We start from the raw sequence: 25,302 nt of genomic DNA on the forward strand, positions 1-25,302 counted from the left end.
AGATACACACACTCACACATACACACAAAGATCCCCCGTATAGCCTGTAACAGACTGTAGGGGCAAGTGCTGTTAGCGAGCACCTATGAAGGCTGGAACGGTACACGAGGGGGTGGGTGGCCAGCACCACGCCCGACCGCCTTTGTCTCCCTAGTGACGATGTTTACACACCGCACCAGGTACTCATTTGAGGCTGAGTCGACCTAGTGTAGCGATTAGCGCAGCGCGCTAATCGCTACACTACCGCTCCCCACATACACACAGATACACACACTCACGCATACACACACACTCATACACTCACACTCACACACTCACTCACTCACACACTCACACACACACACAGACACACACACAGACACACATACACACAGATACACTCACAAACACTCACTCCTTCCCCTCCCTCCGGCCGTGTCAGGCACTTTCGTGATGAGGGTGGTGGCGAGTGACATGGATGACCCCTTGACGCTCAACGGAGCGATTCGCTACCATATAGTGTTGCAGGTTCCCATGATGACTGCACACCGCGTGTTCACCATCGACAGATTCACAGGCATCATCACCAATACTGTCCGGCTGGACCGAGAGGTGGGTATCACGTCTGTGTGTGTCTGTGTGTGTGTATCTGTGTGTGTCTGTGTGTGTGTGTCTGTGTGTGTCTGTGTCTATGTCTATGTGTGTGTCTGTGTCTGTGTTTGTCTCTAGTGTGTGTTTGTCTGTGTGTGTGTGTGTCTGTGTGTGTGTGTGTCTGTGTGTGTGTATCTGTGTCTATGTGTGTGTGTGTTTGTCTCTAGTGTGTATTTGTCTGTGTGAGGTGTGTCTGTGTGTGTCTGTGTGTGTCTGTGTGTGTGTGTATGTGTGTGTCTGTGTGTTTGTCTCTACTGTGTGTGTGTGTCTGTGTGTGTGTCTGTGTGTGTGTGTGTCTCTATTTAACTCCAAAAAAGTAATCTGCAGCGCCACACGTATTACCATCATTAGGGGAAAAAACGGTGATCCAATCTCTGACCCCCAGGAACAGGTTTGCAGATTTGCTGAGCATTTCTGTGATGTCCTGGGGGAGGGAAAATCCCTCAGCCAGGAAAACATCGTGGCACAAAGTGAGGATGACCCTGCTGAGGCTGTGGTGCCTCAAATTTTGGAACAAGTCACCCCCTGTGAGTGGCTGGCTGAGGTGCCATCTGTTGAGGAAGTACTGAAGGCGATCCGGAGTCTGAGACCAGGAAAGGCAGCGGGCAGAGATGATCTCCCAAGCGAAATGCTGAGGGAGGGCGGCGTTTGTGCACAGACTGCCCTATATGACATCATAACAACAGTCTGGACCACTGGACGGGTTCTCACTCCTCAGTGTGCCAGAAAAGGTCCTGGCAAGGATTATTCAACATCGCCTTGCCAGGCACGCTGAGGAGAGGCTTGCGGAGCCCCAATGCGGTTTCAGGAAAGGGCGGTCCTGCACAGATGCCATATTTTCTGTCCGTCTGCTACAGCAGAGTTGTAGGGATTCCAAAAAGACCTACATCTCTGCATAATTGACCTGGTCAAGGCCTATGATACCATCAGTAGGCCTGGGCTCTGGGTTGTTCTTCGTGCTTTTGGAGTACCTGACCCTCTGCTCACGATCATTAAGGACCTTCATGATGGTGAGCGGGCCTGGGTAAAACTACGTGGCCGGCAGTCAGAGCCATTCCCTTTTAACCTTGGGGTGGGACAGGGATGTCCTCTAGCTCCCACATTATTTAACATCTATTTTGACCACGTAGTTCGTGAAGCCTTCAATAGCTGTACCGGAGGAATCTCCATATGGTACAGATATAATGGGAGGCTGATCGACGCCCGGGTGCGGTCAAGGGATGGCTCCCGAATGCTCAACCACGTTATGTATGCTGATGTCTGTGTGTGTGTGTGTGTCTGTGTGTGTGTGTCTCTGTCTCTCTGTGCACGCCATGTATAGCGGTTACCGCTCTGCGCTACAAACCCACTCCGTGCGTGTGCCGGGGGGTGACGGTGTGGGAGTGTCCGCTCTGTGTAGAGAGTGACGCACTTTTCGCTGGTGGTGATGGCTTCGGACATGGAGGGAGACGCCAACATCGGACTCTCGACCACGGCCACCGCCATCGTCACCATCACCGACATCAATGACATCGCCCCCGAGTTCACGAGAAGAACCGTACGGCACGCCGGCACCACCACTGCCACCACCACACACCACCCACACTCACACCGTCACCACCACCCAACCTCAACACTGCACCATAGACTCAACACTGCACCATAGACTCAACACTGCACCATAGACTCAACACTGCACCATAGACCAAACACTGTACCATAGACTCAACACTGCACCATAGACTCAACACTGCACCATAGACTCAACACTGCACCATAGACTCAACACTGCCCTTAGACTCAACACTGCACGATAGACTCAACACTGCACCATAGACTCAACACTGCCCATAGACTCAACACTGCACCATAGACTCAGCACTGCACCATAGACTCAACACTGCACCATAGACTCAACACTGCACCATAGACTCAACACTGCACCATAGACTCAACACTGCACCATAGACTCAACACTGCACAATAGACTCAACACTGCACCATAGACTCAACACTGCACCATAGACTCAACACTGCACCATAGACTCAACACTGCTCCATAGACTCAACACTGCACCATAGACTCAGCACTGCTCCATAGACTAAACACTGCACCATAGACTCAACACTGCACCATAGACTCAACACTGCCCTTAGACTCAACACTGCACAATAGACTCAACACTGCACCATAGACTCAACACTGCTCATAGACTCAACACTGCACCATAGACTCAACACTGCACCATAGACTCAAAACTGCTCCATAGACTCAACACTGCACCATAGACTCAGCACTGCTCCATAGACTAAACACTGCACCATAGACTCAACACTGCCCTTAGACTCAACACTGCACAATAGACTCAACACTGCACCATAGACTCAACACTGCCCATAGACTCAACACTGCACCATAGACTCAACACTGCACTATAGACTTAACACTGCACCATAGACTCAACACTGCACCATAGACTCAACATTGCACCATAGACTCAACACTGCCCATAGACTCACACTGCCCTTAGACTCAACACTACCCCATAGACTCAACACTGCACCATAGACTCAACACTGCACCATAGACTCAACATTGCACCATAGACTCAACATTGCACCATAGACTCAACACTGCACCATAGACTCAACACTGCACCATAGACTCAACACTGCTCCATAGACTCAACACTGCACCATAGACTCAGCACTGCTCCATAGACTAAACACTGCACCATAGACTCAACACTGCACCATAGACTCAACACTGCCCTTAGACTCAACACTGCACAATAGACTCAACACTGCACCATAGACTCAACACTGTCCATAGACTCAACACTGCACCATAGACTCAACACTGCACTCTAGACTCAACACTGCACCATAGACTCAACACTGCACCATAGACTCAACATTGCATCATAGACTCAACACTGCCCATAGACTCAACACTGCCCTTAGACTCAACACTGCTCATAGACTCAACACTGCACCATAGACTCAACACTGCACCATAGACTCAACACTGCTCCATAGACTCAACACTGCACCATAGACTCAGCACTGCTCCATAGACTAAACACTGCACCATAGACTCAACACTGCCCTTAGACTCAACACTGCACAATAGACTCAACACTGCACCATAGACTCAACACTGCCCATAGACTCAACACTGCACCATAGACTCAACACTGCACTATAGACTTAACACTGCACCATAGACTCAACACTGCACCATAGACTCAACATTGCACCATAGACTCAACACTGCCCATAGACTCACACTGCCCTTAGACTCAACACTACCCCATAGACTCAACACTGCACCATAGACTCAACACTGCACCATAGACTCAACATTGCACCATAGACTCAACATTGCACCATAGACTCAACACTGCACCATAGACTCAACACTGCACCATAGACTCAACACTGCTCCATAGACTCAACACTGCACCATAGACTCAGCACTGCTCCATAGACTAAACACTGCACCATAGACTCAACACTGCACCATAGACTCAACACTGCCCTTAGACTCAACACTGCACAATAGACTCAACACTGCACCATAGACTCAACACTGCCCATAGACTCAACACTGCACCATAGACTCAACACTGCACTCTAGACTCAACACTGCACCATAGACTCAACACTGCACCATAGACTCAACATTGCATCATAGACTCAACACTGGCCATAGACTCAACACTGCCCTTAGACTCAACACTGCCCCATAGACTCAACACTGCACCATAGACTCAACATTGCACCATAGACTCAACACTGCACCATAGACTCAACACTGCACCATAGACTCAACACTGCATGATAGACTCAACACTGCACCATAGACTCAACACTGCTCCATAGACTCAACACTGCACCATAGACTCAGCACTGCTCCATAGACTAAACACTGCACCATAGACTCAACACTGCACCATAGACTCAACACTGCCCTTAGACTCAACACTGCACAATAGACTCAACACTGCACCATAGACTCAACACTGCTCATAGACTCAACACTGCACCATAGACTCAACACTGCACCATAGACTCAAAACTGCTCCATAGACTCAACACTGCACCATAGACTCAGCACTGCTCCATAGACTAAACACTGCACCATAGACTCAACACTGCCCTTAGACTCAACACTGCACAATAGACTCAACACTGCACCATAGACTCAACACTGCCCATAGACTCAACACTGCACCATAGACTCAACACTGCACTATAGACTTAACACTGCACCATAGACTCAACACTGCACCATAGACTCAACATTGCACCATAGACTCAACACTGCCCATAGACTCACACTGCCCTTAGACTCAACACTACCCCATAGACTCAACACTGCACCATAGACTCAACACTGCACCATAGACTCAACATTGCACCATAGACTCAACATTGCACCATAGACTCAACACTGCACCATAGACTCAACACTGCACCATAGACTCAACACTGCTCCATAGACTCAACACTGCACCATAGACTCAGCACTGCTCCATAGACTAAACACTGCACATAGACTCAACACTGCACCATAGACTCAACACTGCCCTTAGACTCAACACTGCACAATAGACTCAACACTGCACCATAGACTCAACACTGCCCATAGACTCAACACTGCACCATAGACTCAACACTGCACTCTAGACTCAACACTGCACCATAGACTCAACACTGCACCATAGACTCAACATTGCATCATAGACTCAACACTGCCCATAGACTCAACACTGCCCTTAGACTCAACACTGCTCATAGACTCAACACTGCACCATAGACTCAACACTGCACCATAGACTCAACACTGCTCCATAGACTCAACACTGCACCATAGACTCAGCACTGCTCCATAGACTAAACACTGCACCATAGACTCAACACTGCCCTTAGACTCAACACTGCACAATAGACTCAACACTGCACCATAGACTCAACACTGCCCATAGACTCAACACTGCACCATAGACTCAACACTGCACTATAGACTTAACACTGCACCATAGACTCAACACTGCACCATAGACTCAACATTGCACCATAGACTCAACACTGCCCATAGACTCACACTGCCCTTAGACTCAACACTACCCCATAGACTCAACACTGCACCATAGACTCAACACTGCACCATAGACTCAACATTGCACCATAGACTCAACATTGCACCATAGACTCAACACTGCACCATAGACTCAACACTGCACCATAGACTCAACACTGCTCCATAGACTCAACACTGCACCATAGACTCAGCACTGCTCCATAGACTAAACACTGCACCATAGACTCAACACTGCACCATAGACTCAACACTGCCCTTAGACTCAACACTGCACAATAGACTCAACACTGCACCATAGACTCAACACTGCCCATAGACTCAACACTGCACCATAGACTCAACACTGCACTCTAGACTCAACACTGCACCATAGACTCAACACTGCACCATAGACTCAACATTGCATCATAGACTCAACACTGCCCATAGACTCAACACTGCCCTTAGACTCAACACTGCCCCATAGACTCAACACTGCACCATAGACTCAACATTGCACCATAGACTCAACACTGCACCATAGACTCAACACTGCACCATAGACTCAACACTGCATGATAGACTCAACACTGCACCATAGACTCAACACTGCACCATAGACTCAACACTGCTCCATAGACTTAACACTGCACCATAGACTCAACACTGCATGATAGACTCAACACTGCACCATAGACTCAACACTGCACCATAGACTCAACACTGCTCCATAGACTCAACACTGCACCATAGACTCAACACTGCACCATAGACTCAACACTGCACCATAGACTCAACACTGCACCATAGGCGGTATACAACAACAACAACGTCACCCCCCCTGTCCGCCCCCTTCTCTCGGCATCTTCATCGCCGTAGTGGTTCGGCACGGTCCGTGAGAACGCCGTGGGGGTGCCGGTGACGATGCCGCCCCTCTCAGTGATCGACTCGGACGAGGCCGGCACGGCGGCTTGGCGTGTCCACTATTCCCTCCGCGGGGGGGGGCAGGGGGGGGGGAGTGGGGGGCGGGAGACCCCGGCGACCTGTTTGTCGTGGAGACCGACCCCGGCACCAACAATGGCAGGATCGTCGTTGTCAAGGTAACGCGTGGGAGGGAGGGGAGGGGGTGAAAGGAGGGAGGGGAGGGGAGGGAGGGGAGGATGGGGAGGGGAGAGGGGGATGGAAGGAAGTGGGGGAGGGAAGGAAGGGGAAGGAGGGGAGGGAGGGGAGGATTGAGAGGGAGAAGATGGAGGCAGCTAGGGAGGTATTTTTTCACAGACGTCCAGTGGGGGGTGAGGGGGGGGGGCACGGTGTCCGAACGTCAACGTCGCCAGCACTGGGGAGACAAAGGCGGACGGGCGTGGTGCTGGCTCCCCACCCCCACGTGTGCCATTCCAGCCTTCATAGGTGCTCGCTAACAACACTTGGCCAAACGGTCTGCTAAGGCTATACGGGGGATCTTTGCCTTTTGTACGTGTGCGTGCGTGTGTGTGAACGTGTGTGTACGTGTGTACGTGCGTGTGTACGTGTGTGTGTACGTGTGCGTGTGTACGTACGTGTGTGTGTGTACGTGTGTGTGTACGTGTGCGTGTGTACGTGTGTACGTGTGTGTGTACGTGTTCGTGTGTACGTGTGTGTGTGTACGTGTGGGTGTACGTGTGTACGTGTGTGTGTGTACGTGTGTACGTGTGTGTGTACGTGTGTACGTGTGTGTGTACGTGTGCGTGTACGCCGCAGCCCTTAGACTTTGAGACGTCATCGTCATACCAACTCATCGTCTTCGTGGATAACGAGGAGCCGCTCGTGAAAACCATGCGGCCCCCTCCAGAGAGTACCGCCACCGTCACGGTGAGTGACCCCCACGGCCCCCACATGGCCCACGCACGGCCCCCCCACGGTCTTCCCGTGCCACCCGCACCCGGCTCTGGACACCTGCGAGCTGCTCAAGAGCTTCACAGCTGTTCGGATTCTCCCGCCACAAACAAAGATTCCTGCGGAAAAGCCGCCACCCCCGACCTCTCCCCGTGTCTCTCCCCGCATCTCTCCCCGCATCTCTCCCCGCATCTCTCCCCGTGTCTCTCCCCGTACCTATCTCCATGTTTTTACCCGCGTCTCTCCCCGTACCTATCTCCATGTTTTCCCTGTGTCTCTCCCCGTGCCTATCTCCATGTTTTCCCTGTGTCTCTCCCCGTGCGCGTCTCTCCCCGCATCTCTCCCCGCATCTCTCCCCGCATCTCTCCCCGTGTCTCTCCCCATACCTATCTCCATGTTTTTCCCTGTGTCTCTCCCCGTACCTATCTCCATGTTTTTCCCCATGTCTCTCCCTGTACCTATCTCCATGTTTTTCCCCGTGTCTCTCCCCGTACCTATATCCATGTTTTTCCCTGTGTCTCTCCCCGTGCCTATCTCCATGTTTTTCCCCGTGTCTCTCCCCGTACCTATCTCCATATTTTTCCCCGCGTCTCTCCCCGTACCTATCTCCATGTTTTTCTCCGTGTCTCTCCCCGTTCCTATATCCATGTTTTTCCCCATGTCTCTCCCCGTGCGCGTCTCTCCGCGCATCTCTCCCCGTGTCTCTCCCCGTATCTATCTCCATGTTTTTCCCCGTGTCTCTCCCCGTACCTATCTCCATGTTTTTCCCCGTGTCTCTCCTCGTCCCTATCTCCATTTTTTCCCCGTGTTTCTCCCCGTACCTATCTCCATGTTTTTCCCCGCGTCTCTCCCCATACCTATCTCCATGTTTTTCCCCGTGTCTCTCCCCGTTCCTATCTCCTTGTTTTTCCCCGTGTCTCTCCCCGTGCGCGTCTCTCCCCGCATCTCTCCCCGTGTCTCTCCCCGTACCTATCTCCATGTTTTTCCCCGTGTCTCTCCCCGTGCGCCGCGTCTCTCCCCGGCAGGTGAGTGTTGAGGATGAGAACGAGGCTCCGCTGTTTGAGCCGCGGCTACAGCAGGTGATGCTGGCCGAAGGACTCGCCCTGGGCAGTGCCGTCACCACGCTGGTGGCACGGGACCCGGACACCGCACAGAAGCAGAGCCTGCGGTGAGGACAACTCTCCGCCAAGCGGATAACAACCAAAACAACAACCACAACAACAACCACAACAACCACAACAACCAAAACAACAAGCAAAACAACCACAACAACAACCACAACAACAACCACAACAACCTAAACAGGAGGAAGACTTCTCCGCCAATGTGGCTGTCGCCTGATGAAGCTGGGTGTCGTTGTCGTAATTACTGGTGAAATGTCACGGTACTCAGATAGGAAATGTCGTGGATTTGCTCTCCAATACACTACTGGTTAGTGCTGTACGAGTGTAGTGAGCCCAAAGACGAGGGAGAGCCGGTACTTGAGGCAACACTTTTATTTGACAATAACTCAATACAAGGTCCCTAACACTGAGGGGTAACGGCCCCTTTCACCCGCTGCTTGGGGAGGTTTGGCCTCCGGGCTATCGTGCCTCCGAACACTGGGACCACTCTCAGCCCTCTGGCTAGGGGCCCTAGGGGAGGCTATCCTGACCCGACCCAGCCAAGGTCCTCGGGTCCTGGCCACTGTCCCACTCAGTCCCGGACCTTAGAAGGACAGCGGGTCTGGAGGTACCTAGGGTCCGACCACTGTCCCACTCAGTCCCTGCCCTGACAAGGACGTCGAGTCTGGGGGTACCCAGGGTCCGACCACTGTCCCACTCAGTCCCTGCCCTGACAACGTCGGGTCTGGGGGTACCCAGGGTCCGACCACTGTCCCACTAAGTCCCTGCCCTCACAAGGACGTCGGGTCTGGGGGTACCCAGGGTCCGACCACTGTCCCACTAAGTCCCTGCCCTCACAAGGACGTCGGGTCTGGCGGTACCCAGGGTCTGACCACTGTCCTACTAAGTCCCGGCCCTTACAAGGACGTAGGGTCTGGGGGTTCCCAGGGTCCGACCACTGTCCCACTAAGTCCCTGCCCTCACAAGGACGTCGGGTCTGGGGGTACCCAGGGTCCGACCACTGTCCCACTCAGTCCCTGCCCTGACAAGAACGTCGGGTCTGGGGGTACCCAGGGTCCGACCACTGTCCCACTAAGTCCCTGCCCTCACAAGGACGTCGGGTCTGGGGGTACCCAGGGTCCGACCACTGTCCCACTAAGTCCCTGCCCTCACAAGGACGTCGGGTCTGGCGGTACCCAGGGTCTGACCACTGTCCTACTAAGTCCCGGCCCTTACAAGGACGTAGGGTCTGGGGGTTCCCAGGGTCCGACCACTGTCCCACTAAGTCCCTGCCCTCACAAGGACGTCGGGTCTGGGGGTACCCAGGGTCCGACCACTGTCCCACTCAGTCCCTGCCCTGACAAGGACGTCGGGTCTGGGGGTACCCAGGGTCCGACCACTGTCCCACTAAGTCCCTGCCTTCACAAGGACGTCGGGTCTGGGGGTACCCAGGGTCCGACCACTGTCCCACTAAGTCCCTGCCCTCACAAGGACGTCGGGTCTGGGGGTACCCAGGGTCCAACCACTGTCCTACTAAGTCTCGGCCCTTACAAGGACGTAGGGTCTGGGGTTTCCCAGGGTCCAACCACTGTCCCACTAAGTCCCTGCCCTCACAAGGACGTCGGGTCTGGGGGTTCCCAGGGTCCTACTCTAAGCCCGGCGGTCTTCAGTCTTCGGCTTGGGGATGACTGCCGAACCCGTTCAAGGGTCCGGCTTTTATAACCCTCCAGGGTCTCTCCGCCCCTGGCCACTCCTCCCTTCCAGAATGTTCTGGGGGATCCTGGAATATTCCCCCAGCCCACCCCCTCTTGGGGTCTGGGGAACCCTAGCAGCCCACATACCACCCCCTGCTGATGTATGTCTGCTACTGCAGGTAAGTTACCACAGTCTGTTCATGGCGTGACACTAGACAACACTATACAATATTATACACTACACACTACACTTCACACTACACTATACACTACACTACTATACACGACACTATACACTACTATACACTATACACTACTTTACACTACACTACTATACACTACACTATACACTACACTTTACTCGCTAACAGCACTTGCCCCTACATCCTGTTGAGGCTACACGGTAGGGAATCTTCGTCTGTGTATAGGTGTCTGCCTACTCGCCACTAACAGCACTCGCCGCGACAGTCCGTCGAGGCTACCTGGGGGATCTTTGTGCGTGCGTGCAGCTACCGCAAGCTGCGGGTGCCGGGCGACTGGCTTGACATCGACGCGGCCGGTGGCGCGGTGAGCACGGCGGCGGAGCTTGACCGCGAGTCGCCTCTTGTGCAGCGCAACGTCTACACAGCCACGTTCCTGGCGACTGACGACGGTGCGGGGTTACAGGGGAGCGGGGCCCGCGGCCACGCCCTCGCTCACAGCCACGCTTGCCGTCGCTGCGTGCGCGTGTGTGTGTACGTGTGTGTGTGTACGTGTGTAGAGGGTCACTTCTGAGATGCTGGTAGTAGGAGGCACACACACACACGTTTGTTCTACACTTTTAGACACTCTGTTCACACATGGGATCACTGCAGACGGGTCAGGACGCTCAGCATGCTGCCTGACCCACAATGCCGAGTGTGAAGAGCGAGGACCCAGGGGAAGGCGCGGCAGCGAGGACTCCACTCCAGCAGACGGCCCCGACCCGGCCTCGGGACCTCCCTTTTATGGCCCCCGGCGTGGCCTGGCCACGCCCTCGGCCACGCCCCCTTCTGAAACCTACCAGAAGGTGTCTGGGCCGTGCCCCACGTGTCCCATCTGTCACCTTTGGCCTATCACGTGCCCTGCAAGCCAGCCAGGCTGCTACGTCCTCTGACAGCCACCAGCACTACGCCCCCTAGGTCCCGTTCCATGACATTGCATGCCCTGCTGGCAGAGAGGGCTACTGCACCCACAATTCCCCTCTGTGTAACCAACGCTACGCCCCCTAGTGACCCACCTTCACTACATTTTATGTGTGTACGTGTGTGTGTACGTGTGTGGGCGTGCGTGTGTGTGTACGTACGTGTGTGGTGTGTGGCGTGTGTACGTGTGTTGTGCGTGCGTGTGTGTGTGCGTGCGTGTGTGTGTGTACGTGTGTGTGCGTGCGTGTGTGTGTACGTACGTGTGTGTACCTGCGTGTGTGTGTACGTGTGTGTGTGTACGTGTGTGTACGTGCGTGTGTGTGTATACGTGTGTGTACATGTGTGCGTGCGTGTGTGTGTGTACATGCGTGTGTGTGTGTACGTGTGTGTGTGTGTACGTGTGCGTACGTGTGTGTGTGTACGTGTGTGCGTACGTGTGTACGTGTGTGTGTACGTGTGTGTGTGTGTGCGTACGTGTGTGTGTACGTGTGTGCGTACGTGTGTGTGTGTGTGTGCCTGTGTGCGTGCGTGTGGGTGTACGTACGTGTGTGGTGTGTGCATGTGTACGTGTGGTGTGCGTGCGTGTGTGTGCGTGTGTGTGTGTACGTGCGTGTGTGTGTGTGTACGTACGTGTGTGTAAATGCGTGTGTGTACGTGTGTGTACGTGTGTGTACGTGCGTGTGTGTGTATACATGTGTGTACGTGTGTGCGCGTGTGTGTGTACATGTGTGTGTGTGCGTGTGTGTGTGTACGTGTGTGTGTGTGTGTGTGCGTGCGTGCGCACGTTGCGACGGTGGAGCAGGCTCCCCCGTCGCGAGCGGCACTGCCACGCTGGAGTTGCTGCTGAGCGATGTCAACGACAACGCCCCCACGGCTGCCGTGTGGCCGCGTGTACGTGTGTGTGTGTGTACGTGCGTTTGTGTGCGTGCGTGTGTGTACGTGTGTGTGTACTTGTGTGTGTGTGTGTGCGTGTGTGTACGTGTGTGTGTACGTGTGTGTGTGTGTGTACGTGTGTGTGTACTTGTGTGTGTGTACGTGTGTGTACGTGTGCGTGTGTGTGCGTGTGTGTACGTGTGTGTGTACATGTGTGTGTGTATGTGTGTATACATGTGTGTGTGTACGTGTGTGTACGTTTGTGTGTGTGTACGTGTGTGTGTGTACGTGTGTATGTGTGCGTGTGTGTGAGCAGGCTCCCCTGTCGCGAGCGGCACCGCCACGCTGGAGTTGCTGCTGAGCGACGTCAACGACAACGCCCCCACGGCCGCCGTGTGGCCGCGTGGGACCGCCGCGTGTCCCCGCACTGGCGTCGCCGTCGTCGCCTCGGACGCTGACGAGGACCCCAACGGCCGCCCCTTCCGCTTCCGGCTGGCGCCCGGCGGCGGCGGCGACGCCGACTGGACGCTCCGCCAGGTCGACGGTGAGTGCTGCCGGGGGGGGGGGGGGAATGCACCGCTCGGGAGATGGCGCTCGGCGTCGTCGTCGTCGTCATTGTCATCATCATTGTCGTCATCGTCGTCATCATCAACGTCGTCGTCATTGTCATTATCGACGTCGTCATCGTCATTGTTGTCGTCGTCATCGCCGTCATCGTCATTATGAACGTCGTCGTCATCGTCGTCATTGTCATCATTGTCGTCATCGTCGTCATCATCAACGTCGTCATCATTGTCGTCTTCTTTGGTTCTTTCGGTAAGTTCACGTAGAATCAGAATAAAATAATAAAATAACACATAACATTCTCATGACGTTTCGGCCACAGGTGAAAGGTACAGACCTGTCGGGACGACAGAGCTTCAATGAACGATGTTAAGATTTGTAGCGACTTTAAGCTGGTTGGGAGAAGTGAGGCACCTTGACAAAGGTGTTTACATATCAAATAGCTGAGGGATTAGCTTGTGACTGGTCACAGGAATGGCTATGTTAAAGTCAAAACCTACACATCCACAGAAGCAACTAGTAATTTAGCATTAAACAGCTAAGGGATTAGCTTGTGACTGGTCACAGAAATAGATGTTAAAGTTAAGGCCTACACATCCACAGAGCTTCAATGAACGCTGTTAAGATTCGTAGCGACTTTTAGCTGGTTGGGAGAGGTGAGACATCTTGACAAAGGGGTTAGCTTGTGCAAATAGCTGAGGGATTAGCTTTTGACTGGTCACAGGAATGGCTATGTTAAAGTCAAAACCTACACATCCACAGAAGCAACTAGTAATTTAGCATTGAAATAGCTAAGGGATTAGCTTGTGACTGGTCACAGAAATAGATGTTAAAGTAAAGGCCTACACATCCACAGAGCTTCAATGAACGCTGTTAAGATTCGTAGCGACTTTAAGCTGGTTGGGAGAAGTGAGGCACCTTGACAAAGGTGTTTACATATCAAATAGCTGAGGGATTAGCTTGTGACTGGTCACAGGAATGGCTATGTTAAAGTCAAAACCCCTCGATCCGGCCGAACAAAAGCTGTTTCGGCATGCGGTGGCTGGGCATGCGGGCTACATGACCCAGCCATCGCAGCCTTGCCCGACGGAGGAGCTCACCGATGGGACCTTGCCCAGATCTTTCAAGAATTTGTGAGCTCCTCACACAATCCAGTCTGGTTAAACCCAGGATGGATCGTAGGCAGGCCAGCCTAAATGTTTCTAACCGGCGAAGATGTCCCATTAGGGGGGTCCACGTTTCGCAAGCGTAGAGAAGGGAGGGAATGACCGTGGCCGAGAAGACCTGAAGCTTAGTGTGGAGCGACAGACCAGGTAGCGTCCACACAGCGTTACGCAACCGATGAACAGGTAGCTGCTCGACTGATTCGGAGTGAGACCTCTGCTGTTAAACTGTAGCCGGTCATAAGCACACTTCCCAGGTATGGGAAACTCTCCAATCTCTCCACAACTGCCCCGTCACCGATTGGGAGTTGTGGGGGTGGAGTGTCCGATGGTACAAAATACCCAGGCAGGTGCTTAGTTTTGGTGGGGCTGATGGTAAGGCCCCATCTCTTAGTGGCACGCTCCAGTCTCAGCAGCAGCGTCTCCAACTCCTCCTCTGAATGAGCAGCTATTACCAAATCATCAGCATACATAACGTGGTTGAGCAATAGGGAGCCATCCCTTGACCGCACCCGGGCATCGATCAGCCTCCCATTATATCTGTACCATATGGAGATTCCCCCGGTACAGCTATTGAAGGCTTCACGAACTACGTGGTCGAAATAGATGTTAAATAATGTGGGAGCCAGAGGACATCCCTGTCGCACCCCAAGGTGTACAGGGAAAGGTTCGAACTCCCGGCCACGTAGTTTTACCCGGGCCCGCTCACCATCATGAAGGTCCTTAATGATTGTGAGCAGAGGGTCAGGTACTCCAAAAGCACGAAGAACAACCCAGAGCCCAGGCCTATTGATGGTATCATAGGCCTTGACCAGGTCAATAAAGCAGAGATGTAGGTCTTGCTGGAATTCCCTACACCTCTGCTGTAGCAGACGGACAGAGAATATGGCATCTGTGCAGGACCGCCCTTTCCTGAAACCGCATTGGGGCTCCGCAAGCCTCTCCTCAGCGTACCTAGCAAGGCGATGTTGAATAATCCTTGCCAGGACCTTTCCCGGCACACTGAGGAGTGAGATGCCCCTGTAGTTGTTACAGTCTGTGCGGTCCCCCTTCTTAAAGAGGGGGACCACCAGGGCATCCTTCCAATCCTGCGGAACCCGTCCAGTGGTCCAGACTGTTGTTATGATGTCATATAGGGCAGTCTGTGCACAAACTCCACCTTCCCTCAGCATTTCGCTTGGGAGATCATCTTTGCCCGTTGCCTTTCCTGGTCTCAGACTCCGGATCGCCCTCATTACTTCCTGAACAGATGGCACTTCAGCCAGCCACTCACAGGGGGTGACTTCTTCCAATATTTGAGGCACCGCAGCCTCAGCAGGGTCATCCTCACTTTGTGCCACGATGTTTTCCTGCCTGAGGGATTTTCCCTCCCCCAGGACCTCACAGAAATGCTCAGCAAATCTGCAAACCTGTTCCTGGGGGTCGGAGATTGGATCACCGTTTTTTCCCGTAATGATGGTAATAGGTGTGGCACTGCAGGTTACTTTTTTGATGGAGTTAAATAGAGATTTGTGATCGCGGGCCACTGAGGCAGACTCCATCTCCTCAGCAACCCGCGACCACCACTCATCCTTGCAGCGCCTCACGGCTCTCCGAACCTCCGAGCGAAGGTTGCGGTAAGCCTCCTCATTCTCTGACGTGGGATTCTGTAGCCGATGACAGTGGGCCTGTCGTTTTTTCTCAACCATCCTGAACACCTCCTCTGTCAGCCAGGGTCTCTGGGGAGGTCCTGACCACGTACCCAAAGCAGACATTGCAGCCGCATGAGTCACAGTTCTAAACCTCGCCTATTTACCCTCGACATCAGGAGGAGTGGGGGACGATGCCAACCCCAGCCGCAGGCGATGATTAAATTCTCGCTTGCAACTTTCATCAGATAACCGAGACCAGGCCACTTTTGGTTGGAATGGGGTCCTGGATGTACACCCACTACCGGAGCGGAAGAATGGGCAGCGCATCTTACAGATGACAAGTCGATGGTCAGAGAGCAGATCAGCTCCACGGTAGGGCCTGGTGTCAAGGACATGGGCTCGCATCCGCTGGTCCGGCACTATGTAGTCCAGCAGATGTTCTTGCTTGGACCCGGCATGCATCCATGATGTTGTGTGGATGCGCCGATGCCGGAACAGCGTGTTGGTAATTACAAGTCCATGGGCTGCACAAAAATCTAGCAGCCTCCTACCGTTGTTATTAAGCTGATCCGGCCTATGCCCTCCAATCACTCCAGGCCAGGTGACAGCATCATGACCAACTCGGGCATTGAAGTCACCCAACAAGATGACTCTATCCCGAGGGGCCACTTTGGCCAGCACCTGTGACAGGAGGCCATAGAAGGCATCTGACTCATCGGCTTTGCCTGCATCCCTCCACGGATGTTCGTCTTCGGTGGGGGCATAAGTAACCACGACCACCAATCCTCGCCTCCGATTGATGGGAAGGCGAGCCCAAAGTAGCCTGGGGTTTACAGCTTCCCACACCTCACCGCCACGCTCCCACGCCCCCTTCATTTTTTTGTTCAAAATAAGAGCCACACCCTGTTTGGCAGTCTCCTGCCCCGAGTAGAGAACTGTCCACCCCTCAAGGTGGCAGGAGCCAGAACCGATACACCGGACCTCCTAAATGCCACAGAGATCCAGGCGGTACCGATCCAGCTCCCGACAGAGGAGTGGTAGCCTCTCCTCCGCAGTGAGCGTTCAAATATTTCACGTGGCCATCCGTAGTGGCTTTTCGTTGTTTCTGGCGGAGCCCCGAGGGTTGAGATTCAATCTCCTGGCTCCGCCAATTGGGGTTTGGCCAGGAAACGTCATAGACGCCTGTCCCCCCGGGGCCTCCGGCACAAGCTTATTTGTTACATATGTAGTGTTGCAAGGATGAGCAGACTTCTTTAGGAGGCACACTCTGTTTATTGTATTATTTCCTTATACAATGCTTAACACACACAGAGGGATATTCGGTCCCCTCACCCGATACCCTAGGGAGGTACAGCCTCCGGACTTGGCAGGACTCACACGTCTACCACTAACCTCCTTGATACCTAAGGAGGTACAGCCTCCGCACTTGGCGGGACTCACACGTCTACCGCTAACCTCCTTGATACCTAAGGAGGTACAACCTCCGGACTTGGCGGGACTCACACGTCTACCGCTATCCTAGTCCTCCGGCTAGGACCTAGGGGAGGCTATCTGACCCACCGCTGGCCCGGTGGGTCCTGACCACTGGGTATGCCGAGCCTTAGCCCTTAAAAGGGCTGGGAGGCTGGTCCAGGGTCCTAGCTAGGCTTCAGCCTAGTCTTCTGTCTTCGTGCAGGGAAAGAACTCCCCGAGGTCCGTTGGGTCACCTGTCTTATACTCCTTCGTGGCCAGGTAGAACCAATCATACATTCCCACGTGGAACCGTCTGATTGGTTCGTACTAAACCCTGGCTACGATCCGTTTCACCTCGACTGACCCCAACCGTTGTACCCAGGGGTAATGCTGCACTGCCCTGGTGGCAATGCAGGTTACGCAACAGCGCGTAGTTAACACCTCTACATCACCTCCTCCTTCGGAAGCTCCAGCCGTCCTGGCTGCAACAATGGGAAACTCCGAAATTACCAACGGTAGAAGAATTGTGAGTGTGCCTCACGAACAACAAAAACAAGAACAATAAAACTCCTATAAATGCCCCCCTTAACAACATAACGTATGTACAAGGCACTAGACATGCCAAAGAACATCATAACAACCGGCGAGATTTCGCGCGCGTGTGTTTCGCGGGACCATCGTAGGGGATGGCAGGCTTTGTCGGCGGCACAAGGGAAGGAGGAGGATGAGCAAGAGCATCCGGTGGGCCTTTAGGCATCTCCACACAGACACCTGCTGCTCCACGGTCCATTGAGGTCGAACGTGGCCTGCATGGAGCCGTCACTCCCGCGTCATCTGCAGGAGGAATGACACGCCTGCGCTGTGGATTAGGCACCAATGGGGCAACATCTGGCTCGTCGGACGCGTCGCACACTCGGCCCCCGTGTCGTGTGTGTTGTGGAGGGACGCGTGGCGTGACGAAGGGTTTCAACCGAGAGGGGTGAACGCACCAGCGACGCCGTCCCCAGCGAATTTTAACACATTGGGGACGCAGGACTTCCACTACCTCAACCGGGCCTCACCATGGTCTGAGGAGTTTGGCCGACGTGGACACCGGCACCTGGGGGCAGTGGAGCCATGCCCTGTCTCCCGGTGCCCACGGATGCGTGTACGTCCGAGGGTCACGCAGTCGCAAATTCGCCCGTTGGCGGGAAGCAGAATTTTCAATGGCGGCCTCCCGTGCCTCGGCCAACTTACGGAGGCTGAATCGCAAGTGGTCAACGAGCTTTGACTTTTGCGGTGGCTGTTTGATTTCCAGCCGAACGTCGGCGGGAGGAAAGGCATCCCTGCCGTACATTAGAAAGAACGGGGAAAATCCCGTCGCCGCGTGAGGTGCCATACGGTATGCGGCGAGGACCCCCGGAACCTGCAAGTCCCAATCGCGGTGGGATTCATCGACTTGATGGCATAACATAGCGGTGAGAGTTCTATGAAGGTGCTCCACCATGCCGTCGGTCTGGGGATGGTAGGGCGAAGTGCGCACTTTCTTAGTGCCCAACAGGCGGCACACATCATTCAGCAAGGCTCCCGAAAAATTTCTTTCCTGATCGGTCAGCAACCGTTCTGATGCGCCCTTGTCCAGGACGTAGCCCTGAACAAAGGCGTCCACAACGGCCGCCGCCGACTGGTTGGGGAGGGCTCAGGCCATAGGCCACCGCGTAAAATACTCTACCCCAACCAGAAGGTACTTATTACCCCGTGGCGTAGTAGGAAAAGGGCCCAAAATATCGAGAGCCACCAACTCATTTATACGAGAGACCGAAATGGGTTGCAGGGGTGGACATGCCGGTTTAGCCGGCGGTTTACGTTGCGCGCAATGGGTGCATCCCAGCAAAATGTCAGTGACGTCGCGCAGCATGCCCGGCCAGAAAAATTGCAACCGCAACAACCCAATGGTCTTATGAACACCCAGATGCAATAAACGCTCATGCGCCGCCCATACGGCTTTGCATCGCAAGGCGGACGGCACGACGATTTTATGTTGACACAAGTCAGCATCCCAATGCATCAACAAGCCGTGCTTCATGACGAATGAATTAAATTTGCCCTGTCTTGGAGCCGCATTATTCGCGTGGCGACGCAACCTCAGTAACGACATGTCATCACTCTGGTGCCGACCCCATTCGGCCAAAGTTAGCCCCAGCAAATCGTCACTGGCCATTGGATCTGCATGATCCGACATCGGCGCTGAGGCGGCGGGAAGCGCGGCTGACACCGTTGTGAGAGGCGTGACGTGCGCAGGCAGTGGCGGCTTACAACGGCCCGAGCCCAAAAAACATGCACATTTTTGAGCCAGCGGGAGGCGAGACAACGCATCGGCATTTGTGTGTTGTGCACCCCTACGGTAAGTGACATTGAAATCGTACTCCTGAAGGACTTCGAGCCACCGAGAAAGCAGCCCGGACGGTTGGTCAACCCGCAGAGCGTACTGTAAAGCCGAATGATCAGATCGCACGGTAAAATGATGACCATACAGGTACGGCCTGTATTGTTGAATAAAAAAAACAATGGCCAGCAGCTCACGTCTGGTCACACAGTATCTTTGTTCAGCAAGAGACAAGACTCTGCTACCATAGGCAACAACCCTTTCAATGCCATCAACTTTTTGGGACAGAACACCCCCAATCCCCGTATTGCTAGTGTCGGTGTCCAACACGAATGGCACGGAAAAATCGGGGTACGCAAGGGACGGTGCCGCTACGAGCGCGTTCCGCAAGGAGTCGAAAGCGGCCTGTTCTGCGTCCCCCCAATGAAACGCCACCCCTTTTGACGTAAGGGCGTGGAGCGGCTTGGCAATCGTCGCGAAGCCAGCAACAAACCGGCGGTAGTACGACGCAAAACCAATAAAACTATGAACATTGCCCGCAGATGTAGGGGTCGGCCAATGTTGAACACATTTGGTTTTTTCAGGGTCGGTAGAGATGCCCAAGCGGCTAACTATGTGGCCCAGATAGCGCACAGACTCACACAGAAGATGACACTTCTGCGGCCGGAATTTCAAGTTAGCGGCCCGCATTTTCAAGAAGACAGCACTCAACCGTTCGATGTGTTCGCCGAACGTGCGGTTAAAGACGATGACGTCGTCAAGATAAATGAGACATGAGTCCCACTGGAGCCCAGCGAGGACCAGCTCCATGCGCCTCTGGAACGTCCTGGGGCCGAGTGGAGACCCATGGGCAATCTATTAAACTCGAAAAGGCCCTGTGGTGTCCGAAAAGCAGTCTTAGGTTTTGACGCTTCGTCGAGGGGGAGTTGCCAAAACCCCGACAGAAGGTCCAAGGTGGAGAAATAGTGCGCCCCTGCCAGGGCATCCAATGACTCGTCTATACGAGGGAGAGGGTAGGCGTCCGCTACCGAGATTTTATTTAGGCGCCGAAAATCAACGCAAAAACGGAGACTGCCATCGTGCTTTTTGAACAGCACTATTGGAGCACCCCAGGGACTAGTGGAGGGAGAAATTATATCGGCCTCCAGCATGTCATCCACAGCCGATTTAACATGCTGTTTCTCCGCCGGGCTAAGCCGAAATGGGTTTTGTCGAATCGGGGCAGCGTCACCAGTATCAATGTGGTGACGCAGCAGCTTGGTACAGCCAATATCAAATTTAGATTTACTGAAGATATCGGAAAATTCTCGCAGAAGAGCGCGCAATTTAATTCGCTGCGAATGAGACAGATCACCCGTGTCTGTGCAAAGCGCGTCCAACCATCTCTCATCCGATTCGGAAGGAGGTGGGACCTGCGGCGTGTCATGCACGTGTCCCACGACTCCGGTCCCCAACGGCACTGGGGTCGCGTCAGCGAGCACAGTTCCTTGTGGAATGACGGTTGTGGACAATCCGACATTCAAAACCTGCAAGAACATCTCCCTGTCGGCTGCTACGAGGGTCTGTGCAGCCACCAAATCTAACCCCTTAGCAGCTGCGTTTGAAGGCCTCAGCAAAATGCCATGTGCCGAGGCCTCCGGGCTAGCGTTTTTTTAAGTTGCAAGGGCACGAGCATTTGTGTCCCTGGTGGAATGCGGACTGTGCTCGCGACAAACGCCTGCACCGAGGCACTAGCCATGCGCGGATGTGAGGGTGTGGGCAAGAACGCCATCCGCCGACCCGACGGGAGTTTGATGCAGCCTTGGTCTACAAGGATCTTAATAGGCATTTTCGCGAGAAAATCAGTGCCTAACAAACACGGCACGGCAAGGGAAGAAGAGACCAAAATAGGCCCTGCCAATTTAATGTCTCCAATCGAAATTTGCGCCCGAATTTGCCCGATAATGCCCAGCGAACTGCCATTAGTGGCGAAACACGGGATAGAAACCCGTTCCAAGGGGCGGCATCGTACGGGCAGTATATTGTGAATCAAATCCGAAATGATCGTAGCTGACGCGCCAGTATCGACTAACACGCGAAATTCCACACCCTCGATTGATCCGACAACCACGGACGAACCTGCCGTCGCCGCGACCACCCTATGGGCCAACTCAGACCACTGCCCAGGTCTGAGTGGCCGCGAACAAACGCCAGAATACCCCCCATCACACGCCGAATCGCGAGCCCTTCTTATGGTGCGTTGCGGTGTGTATGGTGTGAATGAGGGCCGAGCGTGAGAGGCGTCGCGACTTGCCTGGTTTTGCCGCGATGCCGTGGACGTCCTGTAGTCCTGGCCCCGGGATGCGGAGGGGCGTTGTCGAGGTGCACGGCAGTCAGAGGAGATGTGGCCTCGTTGGCCACAGTTGAAGCACGTCACGTCGCCGCGTGGAGAAGGCCGTCCCCGCTGCTGGTCGTTGCGGCGACCAGCGTGGTCGGACGATCGCCGGCCCGTTGACCTGGTCGCCATGAAGGCCCGGTCGGGGGAGAACTCGGCGTCCCTGCTAGCAGGCTCCGACGTCGAAGCCGAGGCGGCGATGGTCGATTCCGTGTGGAGCAGCAGATGTGCGTGGATGCACCGAGCGGCTCGTAGCGAGCACATACTGTCGTCATCCACCACTTGGATGACGATGCGCAGCTCGCGCGCCAGCTCCAGCATCTTCTGGAGAATGATGGCGTCGATGGCCTCGTCGTCCATGCGAGGGTAACCCACTCTTGCCATCGCCAGTAGAGCGGTCCGGAATGCCAACGGAGACTCTTTAGGGCGGCGTCGCCTGTCGTAAAATCGGCTGTGGACGTCGGATGGAGGCCCGTAGACGTCGGACATCCGTCGTAGGGCCGATTGAAGAGTCGCCCTTTTATGCCTGGGGATGGTGAGGAGCGAGGCGAGAGCGTCATCGTCCAGAGTGGCTGGTAGCGCTCGGAGCGCCTGTGCGTCCGACCAGCCCACCGTCTCTTGGTGGCTCAGGAAGCGACGCAGGAACACCGCCCAGTCGCCCCCTTCAGATGTGAATTCCCGGAAGATGGGCAGGCATTGTTGGAGGGCGGACGTCGTCTCCTCCTCAGCTTGCACCGTCTCGAGCCGGAGATCGGCGATTTCCCGGCCGATAGAGTCTACTGTACCGTGTCGGTACAGTGATGACGCGGCGTCTGCTGAGGAACTTGAATTCGCAGCGTCGCATGCTGATGACGTTGTGGGTTTTGATTGGCCCCCCGCGTTCCCAGGATGCCCCTGGCTTCCGCTTCCGGCGGGATCACGTGGTTCTCCGGCGGGAAAATCAAAATGTCCGCCCCGGCCGATGGCGGGAACGTCTGCCGGCGGTTGACTCGGCCTGCCCGCGACCTCCAAGTTGATCTCGAGAATGGAGGCCGCGGCATGTAGGAGTTGAGCGAGACGGCCGTGTGCTGCCCTGAGTCCGTTCCCCATTGCAGGGGGAGCGACCGGCTGCTCAACCGGTGGCTGGGCGGCCGTCAACGCGGCAGCATTTTCAGTGGAGCTGGCGGTGCTTGCAGGTGAGACAGCGTTATCTTCGTTCTGGCTCCGCGCGTGGGCTGAACTTCTGGTTTCCATTTCCAACCACTCCTGACACCAGTTGTAGTGTTGTAAGGACGAGCAGACTTCTTAAGGAGGCACACTGTTTATTGTATTATTTCCTTATACAATGCTTAACACACACAGAGGGATATTCGGTCCCCTCATCCGATACCCTAGGGAGGTACAGCCTCTGGACTTGGCGGGACTCACACGTCTACTGCTAACCTCCTTGATACCTAAGGAGGTACAGCCTCCGGACTTGGCGGGACTCACACGTCTACCGCTAACCTCCTTGATACCTAAGGAGGTACAACCTCCGGACGTGGCGGGACTCACACGTCTACCGCTATCCTAGTCCTCCGGCTAGGACCTAGGGGAGGCTATCTGACCCACCGCTGGCCCGGTGGGTCCTGACCACTGGGTATGCCGAGCCTTAGCCCTTAGAAGGGCTGGGAGGCTGGTCCAGGGTCCTAGCTAGGCTTCAGCCTAGTCTTCTGTCTTCGTGCAGGGAGAGAACTCCCCGAGATCCGTTGGGTCACCCGTCTTATACCCCTTCGTGGCCAGGTAGAACCAATCATACATTCCCACGTGGAACCGTCTGATTGGTTCGTACTAAACCCTGGCTACGATCCGTTTCACCTCCACTGACCCCAACCGTTGTACCCAGGGGTAATGCTGCACTGCCCCGGTGGCAATGCAGGTTACGCAACAGCGCGTAGTTAACACCTCTACATATATTTAAGTTTAAGTCATAGTTTCGCGGTAATTTTTTGAAGGTGGAGGGGTTACCAGCCCCTCTACCCATCCAGAGCCCCTGTTTAGCCCCTGTGGTGGTCACAGACGCCATGAGGGGAGGAACCAATCGGAATTGGTCCTCCCCCCACAGCACTGTCCACGACAGAGTTGCCCGTCCGGCACCGTGAGGAGGTAGGGGGTTGAACACCATCACCACCATCATCACACCACTCACTTGAACATCACCATCACAACACTCACTTGAACATCATCACCATCACACACCACTCACTTGAACACCATCACCACCATCACACACCACTCACTTGAACACCATCACCACCGTCACACACCACTCACTTGAACACCATCACCACAATCACCATCACACACCACTCACTTGAACACCATCACCACCATCACACACCACTCACTTGAACCACCATCACACACCACTCACTTGAACCATCACCATCACCACCATCACAACACTCACTTGAACACCATCACACACCACTCACTTGAACATCACCACCATCACAACACTCACTTGAACATCATCACCATCACACACCACTCACTTGAACACCATCACCACCATCACCACCATCACACACCACTCACTTGAACACCATCACCATCATCACACACCACTCACTTGAACCACCATCACACACCACTCACTTGAACCATCACCATCACAACACTCACTTGAACACCATCACACACCACTCACTGGAACATCACCACCATCACACACCACTCACTTGAACACCATCACACACCACTCGCTTGAACATCACCACCATCACCATCACACACCACCCACTTGAACACCATCACCATCACACACCACTCACCTGAACATCACCACCATCACCACCATCACACACCACTCACTTGAACCACCACCGCTGCGCCTGCAGAGTTTGCGTGCGGCCGATGCCGATGAGATGTCACCTCCGTACGACTCGCTGGCCGTCTTCGCGTACGAGGGCTCCGGCTCCGAGGCCGGCTCACTGAGCTCGCGAGCTCACTGAGCTCCTCACTGAACTCCTCACTGAGCTCCTCACTGAGCGGCTCCTCACCGTGGGACGCCGACCACAGCCACGGAGTCCTGGACACGTGGGGGCCGAACTTCTTCCACAATCTGTCGGACTTCCACAAGCTGGCGGACTTGTACGCTGGCGACTCAGACTGAGAACATCCACCACTACCACTACTACCACTATCACCACTACTACTACACTCACTACTACCACTGCAACTACCACTACCACCACTATCACCACTACACTCACCACTACTACTACCACTATCACCACTACCACCACTACTACCACTATCACCACTACTACCACTACTATTACACTCACCACTACTACCACTATTACCACTACCACTACACTCACCACTACTAC

The 25,302-nt window shown here is 54.3% G+C and overlaps 1 protein-coding gene across 1 annotated transcript; it reads left to right on the forward strand.

Annotated features, from left to right (window-relative positions):
* Window positions 1-17,001, forward strand: LOC142918235 (cadherin-13-like). The gene is made up of 6 exons (XM_076062370.1): window positions 1-591; window positions 7,433-7,543; window positions 8,593-8,735; window positions 10,874-11,016; window positions 12,717-12,944; window positions 16,988-17,001. Exons 1-6 carry the CDS (start codon window positions 433-435, stop codon window positions 16,999-17,001), a joined length of 798 nt encoding a protein of 265 aa, XP_075918485.1. The 5' UTR covers window positions 1-432.
* Window positions 17,002-25,302: the final 8,301 nt, after the last annotated feature.

This window comes from Petromyzon marinus, unplaced genomic scaffold (assembly GCF_048934315.1).
Source record: "Petromyzon marinus isolate PM22_M1 ecotype Great Lakes invasive population unplaced genomic scaffold, UKy_Petmar_22M1.pri1.0 PM_G_Scaffold_58, whole genome shotgun sequence".
Taxonomy (NCBI): domain Eukaryota; kingdom Metazoa; phylum Chordata; class Hyperoartia; order Petromyzontiformes; family Petromyzontidae; genus Petromyzon; species Petromyzon marinus.